We start from the raw sequence: 10,346 nt of genomic DNA on the forward strand, positions 1-10,346 counted from the left end.
CGGAAGTGCGTTGCCTGGCTTGGACCAATGACGGAGAAAACGCTCGTCTCCGGGTCATATGATCACTCCATTAGGACGTGGAATACAACCAAGTGGGAGCAAACCGTGGTTCTGGATGAGCACACCAGCTATGTCATGGCCCTTGCAATATCACCGAATGACCGCATCCTCGCAAGTGCATCGATGGACAATACAGCGCGATTGTGGAACCTCGACAATGGACAACCCATTGGTTCGCCCCTCCAGCACGCACAGTCAGTCCGGTGTGTGTCCTTTTCCGCGGGTGGAAAGCTACTAGCAACTGGCTGCTGCGACAAATATGCATACTCATGGGATATTGTTGCGATTGTTAGAGAAGCCGGCCTCGATGAACTTCCATCAGATTTAAAGGTAAGTTGATAGTCTCATTGTATTACATCCTCCCAACTGAACTCGCTCTACCAGGCCAACAAGTCGGCACTCTATGTACGTGCACACACCTTCATTCAAAAATCTCATTTTATTCAACATATACACTCTAGGCTAGTGCTACATGGCGTCCGATCCAGCAACGTCTGCCTGTTCATCGCGTACCCCATGGTTTCTTCGATGGAGTCCCACCAGCTCATGTACGTCATTGCTATCACTTCAAGTATCATTTTGACCTCCACGATTTCAGACCTCAGTGCCACAAGAGACCACACTTTTTGGCCGCTTATTCCATCGCAGCCCCTCCGGTACCCAGGATACGTCATCACCCTCCCCTCTTGACTGGGCTCGAAATCTCTTCAAATGGCGCGGACAAAGTGGTAAAGAAATTGAGTTGCAAGGGCGCAGCTCCGCAGCTATTGAGGTCCCATATGCGAAGGGCAAACGTGTATGTTATTTATGTTTCTCAGACGTTCAACTCGACCTGATATCACGTAGAGAAATGCTTCAAAGAGGGAGGTTGCATTAGCGAAACAGAAACAAAAACAAAAAACAAAAGCATTGCACTCGAAGAATTCTACTGCGGGCAGCTCACAGCCTCCCAAGCCCAATGTCGCCCAGCCATCTTCGCAATCACAGGCACCTGACTCCTCATCATCTACCACACCTGCTGCCGGTGATGCCACAGCTACAACTTCAACACCGCCGTCACGCCGTCATGCAACGATAAAAGATGCTGGACTCTGGACTCGCTTCTGGCTCTTTCTCGGCTGTCTCTCTCCTGAATATATGGACGATCATCATTAGATCTTGTTATCCTTCACGACTCGCATACCTTTACATATCTCGACGCCCGTTGATATGCTCTATCACTCCCTCTGATGTATTTCGAACCGTTCTTTATGTACGATACGGACACCATAGCGAGTATACGCATTCGATCTTGTAGGATCAGCTTTCCCATACCATCAAGTTCGACATGTCATGGCTGTTCTTTTCCTCGTCGGAACAGGACTAGAGGAACTGTCCATTATATCAGCTCTCATAGACGTCTTTCATGCAGGATCAACTTCATTACCTGAGACTCAGTTGCCACTGGTGGATTGCAAACCCGAGTGTCAGATGGCAGATGCTTTCTTTCTCAGTGCTCTGGGACTGTGCACACACAGACTCGGATGTCACATGGCAAACAGATGACGACGGTACAGGGAGCATCACCGCCTCAGACCTCTATTACCAACTTCATTCCATCCATCAACTGCTCCCTCATTTACACTACCCTAGACGAGCACTTTCTCACAGCTGCCGCCCAATATCATTCACTACCTGTCTCAATACTTCCCTTTCAGTCAGACAGGTCTGACACCTCGCACGCTCCCTCATTCGAACTCAGTGCGAGAACCTGTCCTTGGTGTTCCATTCGGTGCAGGGACGTACAAGCACAGTGCAAAGTACGTGCCTTTGTTGGAGAGGAAGAGACTTGATCACGTTGATGTGGTCAACGAACGTCGGCGAATAAGCAAAGCAGGCAAAAGACGCCTGATGACAGAATTGAATGACCGGACGCTTGTGCATGCCATTGTAGACTCCATTGCCTTTGGGTAGGCAGAGCGATTACAAATGTGAGTCTGATCGCTTTATCGCTCACACAACTAACCCAGGCAAAAGCATGAATTAGTCAAGTTCATTCATGCGATATCTCACATACTGCAGTCACTTTACCCTTGATTAATACATACAGCCAAGGTTGAAAAATCCCTGTTCCACACAGGCCAGCCCATGTGGGCCTAGGCATCAGCACGGGTACGGGTAACCTGCATGGGTCATGGGTACAGGTACGGGTACAGCTGCGAGGTACCCAGTACCTGTCCAATCCAAAATGGGTAACGAGCCTATATTTTGACGAAACTTTGAGTTACAGCAGTGTGCGAAACTAGTGGCAATCGCAGAAATTTCGCCACTTCCTTGACCAAAAAGGAAATCAATACAACAACATGTCCTGGACGTGTGTAGTAGGCTTTCTGCACCTTGTACACATTTTCCAGATGCTTTTAGCCCTTACTACTACCTTTACTATGTGTCATACCAATTTATCTGCCATGGAAAAAAGAAAGAAACTTGCCCCAGTTTGGAAAAAGCCCACAATCAAGATCCCAGCCAGACCAGCATGCAAGATGGCAGCCATGCCTATTGACGAGAGCACTGATTGTGATGAACTGCTGGAGTTTCCAGAATTGCCTGCACCCTCTATGAGTGGTAATGCAGAGAGGGTTGGGCAGCTATCCAAGGCTGACTGGGCAGAAGAAAAAGTGCTAGAAGAAGAAGAAGATGGCAAGGAAGAACTTGATCAGCTGGAGGCTGAGCCCAGGCCTGAAGAAGAGTGTGGAAGTGATCAGTCTATAGAAATTACTGATGTGGATGCCATTGCCTCAGGTACTATATTGAAGCTTATCTTTTTCTCACTTGATCACTGAAAATCACATCACTCACAGCCTCAGGTCCTGCACTCACATTCATCAATGTGGATTCAATGTCTTTCAATGCTCCTCATAAGCGGAAGTGGGACTCTCCTGACCAGGCTGACCTTGTCTCAGCTGCTGGTGAAAGTTTGTTAGGGCCATCTCTGAACAAATACAAATACAATAAATTTGTACCACAGGGCTGCCTCACTGATGAAGCCATCAATCGAATGCTGACTGGCAAGAAGAAATCATCTGTGACTGCCAAAGGAAAGGGAAAGTCAACAAAGGCTAGTGTTGCAGTGAGTGATACTAGTGAAGATGAGGAGAGTGATGCACCAAGAAGGTTCACTGTATATGTCCAAGTGTGGTGCAAGATTGCACTGGCAGAAAAAAAATTGGTCAAGGGTGCCAAAGCATCAACTACAATTGTTTCCTGGGGCCCATTCAAAATGGATACAACCCGCACCTTCCAATCATTCAAACAGGACATTGCAAATGTTTTACCCTGTTGACTCACTATGCTTCTTGTCAGCAAGTTCGAGTGGAAGTTTGAAAACCAGGCTCAGAGTGCTCCATGCAAGAAGATAGCGGATGAAGCAGGTTATGAAGCACTTCTTGATGCTGTCAAGGTGAAGTGAGCAGCTGAGAACATTATTGTATGGTTATTCACCCCAAAGCCTGCTAAAGATGAACAAGTAAGTACTATGTTCAAGGTATTTTGGCTTCTTCAGGCTAACATAACATAAGGATTGGGATACAGGTGACCCAGACTATGTCGAGCATCCATTCAACTTTGAAGAAGAAACTGGTGTTGCATCACGTACTATGAAGTCATTGATTGTATGTGATGTTTGTACTAGATGTTGCTCTCACATCTGATAAACACTTTGAAGGATGATATGTCTACCAAATGAAGGAAGGCTGAGGCTGAACTTCATTCACTGTATCCAGTCGGCAGATACCTGCTTTTTCCCAATATGTGTGTTTGGCATGACAAGAGGATGGACACATATTTTGAGTTGACCAAGATGTGTGTGAAGGTTTGGGCAAATTCCATTGTACATCTCTTATTTTCATTGGCGCATGAAGCTAAAAAAACAATGCTTTAGGCAGCAGGAAGAGCTGACATGTCAGCTCCTCCTACAACAAACCACTTTGTGCAGAAGCTGAAGGTGCCACGTCCCCCACCAGATGCCCCAATTTTGACATTTGGTGAATTCTATCATCATCGTCAATGGGAACAAACTCTTGAGGGTGCTGGCCAGGAACCAGTGCCTCCTCAACCCACACATGGGCATGTCATTCCTCCTCTTATGCCTCTACATCCACATGGACAGTATGGTCCTCTGTTTCCTGGCCCACTTCATTTGCCTGGTCCTTCGCATCAATTTTTTCATCCATCCCAGTATATGCTACCACCATACATTGGCAGATACCCATACCCACTACCTTATCATCCAGCTGCGCAAGGTCATGGGCAACTTACTGGTGAGGTACCCTCAGCATCATCATCACCTGGTTTGACAACTTCCCATGACATATCTCTGTCTGAGTTTTGTGTCAAGTATCACATTTTGGACAATGATCAAGCAAAGCTTGCAGCACTCAAATACCAGCCAGGAAATTGAGCAGTTAAGACACTTGATGACAAGGAATGGTGGGATGTGGGTTAATTTATGAGACTCAGCTGGCAGGCCTTTCTTGATGCACACAAGAAATTTTGCAGAGTGATAAAGTCTGGCACATGGGTAAAATGATTCTGTATTTCTCACATCACCTCTTGCAGATGTTCAAATAGCATTCATTTGCACCCAGTTGTATCACATAGAGGCATTCAAACTTGTACAATCACAAGCATTCTTGATCACACTCTTGTAGACTTTTTGGACATTCAAATGGCATTCATTTGCACCCAGTTTTATCATGTAAAACATTCAAAATTGTACAATTATGAGCATTCTTGATCATGTGACAATGTACCCTGCATTCTTGAACCATCCATATGCCTTCTCTGCTGTAATACAACTTGTTGCTTTGAGAAGGGCCTCAACCAGATCTTCAAGATAGTGCAACTGATGACCATGACATCAAAGATGAGCTTTGACTGTCAACCGTGATGGATTAGATACAGAGATAACATGAATTTTTGTAACTTACAGGCACTGAATGACTCCTTGATTGGTGTCAAATCAGGTGAGTACGGAGGTAGGTAGAGTATCAGACAACCTATCCAATGTTAGTTTTATGAAGGGAGAAATAGTCACAAAAATGAACCAGCACTTTCAACAAGGTCAACAAGATCTTCATTATGATGGATCCTGCAATTATCAAGGACAATGATGGAATGCTCTCCAGGGAAGGGATGCATATGTGGAAGCTAGAAAAATTCATATCTTCAAGCTAAACAGGCACAGAAAGGATACATAATCACCACATCCTCAGTGATGAAGTCATAGAATTCCTGTGCATTAAATGAGCCTTTGACTACTTGAGCAGCAATGTATCCTTGCATGGTCATGGCAGCACACAATGAGTAATGATCGCCTTGAACAAAAACATCTGTAAGCTGTGCACAATCTCCACTCAGTGCTCATCCATAATGTCATGCATATGTCCGGTTATTCTTGCTTGTTTCATCAATGACAATGAATTCAGAGCCATCTCTGATAAAGTCCTCATGAAGACTAGCTTTGAATTCCTCATGATGGACCTCATCACATTCAGAAGCTAGTTTTTGAAGGATTTTTTGAGTGAGACCAGCATCCTTGAGATTGCATGACAGGGTGGAAGTGCTGACAGTGATATTATGCTTGATTGTGAGCCATGTACAGACCTTGTCAAGAAAAAGGTCAGAGTCCTCAGTGAAGAGATCCTTAACAGCCATCAGCAGGGCTCATGTTATTGTTTGAGTACATTCCCATGAGTGGAGAAGGGGGCTTTGTGGCAGTACCACACTCCTCAAAGATCTGTCACCAGCGGTAGCAGCTCCTCTGACTAACACCAAATGCTTCACAGATATCTTCCAATTCCCATCCATGGTCCCACAGTTGAAGTGCACACTCCTTGAGATCATTGCTGATTCTTCAGTTAACCATAGCATTTACATAGCTAGCTGGTGTCACCAACATTGTCTGAAAAGTTTATAAATACTTGTGAGTGTCATGACGCATTGTTGTATCAATTTCCTTTTTGGTCAAGGAAGTGGCAAAATTTCTGCAATTGCCATTAGTTTTGCACACTGCTGTAATATAGCTGTACAGTAGCCAATCTTAGATATCAAACCAATCACAACTAATAGAACCTCTGGAATCTCACACACTACCTCCCTCAACAGCCATGTTTGGCAAGCGTATCACCAAGCTCACAGAGAAAGCAGCCCAGGCCATTGCAGATAGAAGCACAAAGCTGAAAAGCCTAGGAAGGCCAGCAGTTTCAGCCATAAGGAACAACCAAAGAAATCCAAGAAGGCACCTTCAACATTAAATGAATCTATCATCACCTTATCTCTGAGTCCCCCACCTGATGCTCCCAATGGTCAGCTAAAACTTCACCATTGAGCCAGTGTTTATACCAAAGAGGAAGAGCAATCATTGCATGAGGACACTATTGTCATTGACTTGGACATTGAGTCAGTAAACTCAAAGCACAGTGGTGCAGAATCACAAGCCAACTCATTAGACACAGAGCTTGGTGCATGGTGAATTACCATATTAACTAAAATAATCATTATTTGATGCAGAGCGGCTGAAAAAAGGATGGTCCTCACCTGTGTATGCCTTTTTCAAACCCATTCTGAGTATCAAGTATACTGGTGGCTGCTGTTCACATGTGTTCAAGTGTATGGCCAAAGGGTGCAAGCAGCATGTCTGCTGCTACCTTGATAAGGGAGACACCAAGTCCATGAGTAACATGGCCAAGCATGCTAAAAACTGTTGGGGTGAGGCTGCATATCAAGCTGCACAGGGTTCTGGGACTGCAGAGTCAGCATGCAAAACTGTAGTGCAAAGCATACTCCAAACAGGCTCAATAACTTCAGCATTTGAGAGAAAAGGTAAAGGGAAGGTAACCTACTCCCACAGGCAGCACTCAAAGACAGAGGCCTGTGCTGCAATCATTCAATGGGTTGTGGAGAGCTTGTGACCATTCGAAACTGTTAATGATCATGGTTTTCAGGCACTGATGAAGACCAGAAGGCCAGAATACTATATCCCATCACCACCGACAGTCTCTTGCAATGTGAAGCTGTTAAGGTCATACTCAAGGGATAACTGGATCTGAGGGGCTTCAGCCTCAGCTCGTGCACTGTGCCCCTTACCTGAGTATTGCCCCTTATTTCAGGAAGGCAAGACTAATGCATCTGGAAGGTTGGACAAGTAGCATAGCAGATCCAGATGACTTCCAGATGAGGGATAAGTATCATAGGGCTAATATGGACAAGTCCAGACTAGAAACTAATGGTAGTGGACTGTCAGAGACAGAGGCGGATATGGATAGACTATAGGAATCAATCCTAAGTCTTGGAGGGTGATGAGAGCAGAGATACTCAAGTCTGGAGGACGGGAATGAGTAGAACTAAGATGATATTTGAACTGAGGTACTACAGAAAGTTACAGGAGGTTATATACTATAGGTATCTAACGGAATGATCAATCAGCAGAGTCCGAGGCTATGTATGAAGCATATGGATGGTCTATTGGTAAGTAGAAATGGATCACAAATCATGAAATGGAAATGAAACATAGGTAATGGGTCAGGGAGCAGGACGGATATACAGATAGCCAATATACCAGAGTTAGGGGATTTACTGACAAGAGACAAGTGTTGGTTGTGGATTCAGATGAATTGTGGACTGGACTGGACAAGTGGACAGGATGGATGATGAGATGTTGGAGGGAGATAAGATGTGGATTGGATCTGAGATGAGATAAGGATTGGATCTGAGATCCGGATATGTGGATATGACAGTATCCCCCCTTTAGGGCTGATCCCTAGAGGCACAAGATCTGATGATCTGGACTGGACGATATGAGGGTGAGAATTGATGGAGAAGCTGATGGATGGAGTTTGTGAGTTTGGGTTTCCACAGATATATGGATGCCAAAGCATCCTAGGTCTTCCTTCCTTTCCCTTCTTCACCCACATATACTAGCTTTTGAAATATCATGTCTGGCAACAAATCCAGTGGTCAGAAATCCACTAGGGAGACTCTTGCAGAGCTTCAGCGCCAGATGGCACTCATGGAGGCTGCAGCTCAGAGAGAGGAAGAGGAAGAGGAGCAGAAGCGTCAGGAAGTGGAGCAGATGTGTCAGGAAGTGAAACAGAAACATGAGGAGGAGAGGAAGCGGATAGAGCAGTCTGAGCTCCAGGTAGCACAGGAAGAGAAGAGGTGGAGGGCTGAGGTGGCCAGGAGGGTGAGTGATGCTACCTCTATCAGATCTGGAACTGAGGGGTATGCTAGTTCCAGTCCACTTCTATGTCCGGAGCTCAGGATGCACCCTGCACTCATTGTGTCAATAAGAGTAAGGTGTGCTCCTGGGAGGATGCTAAGTCTAATGCACTGGTGAGATATTCCTTGTCTCAGACATCTGGAACTGGGTGTACTGATGTCTGGATAGATCAAGTCATGCAATGTCTGCAGGATCAATAGGGCCTCCTGTCCCAGAAGTGTGGACAAGCCCAGGGAACTGAGGTGGAAGAGGCAGCATGCTGTGGTGACTCTGTCTCCAACATCCAAGGGTAAGAGACATCAGGGGAGCCCTACCCCTGAGGAACTGGAAGTGGAGGAAGCCTCCAATCCATGGACCAGAATAGAGACGGATGAGGGGAGTGTGGAGTATGATGACCAGGCCTGGGTTGCTACTGCCAACAGCATAGTAGTGGAATTGGCCCAGACCAATGGACTTCTCTAGGAGAGTATTGGAGCTGTGGAAGGGAGTAGGTTGGTGATGGAGCAGATGAATACTAACATGGAGGACTTCATCCAGCAGCAGAGGGACTTCCAGTCCATCCTCCTGGAGGGGATCCAGAACAGATTCCAGATTGTGGACGTCTCTACTCTGGATGATGCTGACAAAGATGTTGAGGAGGAGGCTGGAGGATCCAGAGGGGACATGGAGACTGATGGATGAGGAGCTCTGGATTTCCGCTTCTGCCCCTAATGTACTTGTATCTGATTTTGTACTCATTGTAACGCAATTGGACTGGGTTTGTCTGGATATGAAGAGTGAAATACTGAAACTAGGTCTGATGCATTTCCAAGTTCCATGGCTAGTAACCAGGACATCTCTTTGTCTGTCCCTTCATATCTGGACCACTGGACGAGGTAGAGAAGCTGACATTGTTGTCTCTGGCAGTCCAACTTAGAGTCTAGGATCTCGGATACCTCATATTCTGGTTCTCTGTTGACTTCTATTGGAGGTGGGGGTGGTTGGATATGATTAGGGATGGTGTTTGGAACTGTGGGTTCCAGTTGGGAGACATGGAAGACTGGATGTACTGAACACATGGAATCTGGGAGTTGGATGGTGAAGGAATGCAATCCGGGATGGGATATAATGTCAAAAGGACCTAAGTTCTTTTCCAAGAGCTTCTTGGAAGGGCGAGTGGAACGGAAGTACTTTGCTTTGACAAAGACTTGATCTCCAACCTTGAAGTCTGGGGCTGGTATCTGCCTTGTGTCCGCAGGTCCTTGATAACATTCTTGTGCATGGGTCATTTCTTCTTGGAGGAATTGGTGAAGCTCATTTAGGTCTATGGCATATTCCTGTGCATGGACGGAGGAAAGGTCATGTTCCGGGTGGATGGATATGTTTGGATGGTATCCCTTGTTGGCAAAGAAGGGTGAGACTCCAGTGGTAGCACTCAGAGCATTGTTGTATGCAAATTCAGCCAAGGGGAGTAGTTCCGACCAGTTATCCTGCTGATAGTTACAGTAGATCCAGAGGTATTGTTCTAGGGTTTGATTGGCATGCTTGGTTTGTTTGTCCCCTTCCGGATGGTATCTGGACGTGAAGTGGAGGATCATATCTAATGCTTTTCCTAAGGACCAGAAGAAGTGGGATATGAACTCTGTTCCCTGGTCCGAGGTCACATGAGATGGAACACCATGCTTGGAGAACACATGGAGTAGGAACAAGCGAGTGAGGTCCAGAGAGGTGATAGTATCATGGATCGGAATGAATATTGCTTGCTTGGATAGATGATCTATGATGACAAGGATGGCTGTGAAGCCAGAGGAGTCCGGAAGTTGCTCAATGAAATCCATGGAGATGGAGTTCCAAGGCTTGTCCAGAACAGGGAGTTGTTTGAGCAATCCACATGGCTTATGTCTTGGAACCTTGGCTTGGGCGCAGGTGGTGCATGATTTGACATAGTCTTTGACATAGGTGTGTATTCTGGGCCAAGTATATTCGCGTTGGATGAGTTCTAATGTCTGGTTCTGGCCAAAGTGTCCAGACAGGGGATGGTCATGTGTGT

General features: G+C 45.9%; 2 protein-coding genes across 2 annotated transcripts; both read left to right on the plus strand.

Moving 5' to 3' along the window:
• Positions 1-1,078: 1,078 nt before the first annotated feature.
• BJ212DRAFT_1388108 (uncharacterized protein) lies at positions 1,079-1,762 on the plus strand (the record flags this gene model as incomplete). The annotated part of the gene is made up of 1 exon (XM_041336911.1): positions 1,079-1,762. A coding segment is annotated over exon 1 (227 nt), but the record flags the coding sequence as incomplete, so codon positions are not given.
• Positions 1,763-2,507: 745 nt separating this feature from the next.
• Positions 2,508-4,498, plus strand: BJ212DRAFT_1485777 (uncharacterized protein; the record flags this gene model as incomplete). Its single annotated transcript, XM_041341030.1, has 6 exons — positions 2,508-2,841; positions 2,901-3,367; positions 3,407-3,499; positions 3,548-3,565; positions 3,618-3,710; positions 3,980-4,498. 6 exons carry the CDS (start codon positions 2,508-2,510, stop codon positions 4,496-4,498), a joined length of 1,524 nt encoding a protein of 507 aa, XP_041187857.1.
• Between the last annotated feature and the right edge of the window lie 5,848 nt (positions 4,499-10,346).

The sequence above is a fragment of the Suillus subaureus genome, assembly GCF_016647635.1.
Source record: "Suillus subaureus strain MN1 chromosome Unknown BJ212scaffold_45, whole genome shotgun sequence".
NCBI classification, from domain to species: Eukaryota; Fungi; Basidiomycota; class Agaricomycetes; order Boletales; family Suillaceae; genus Suillus; species Suillus subaureus.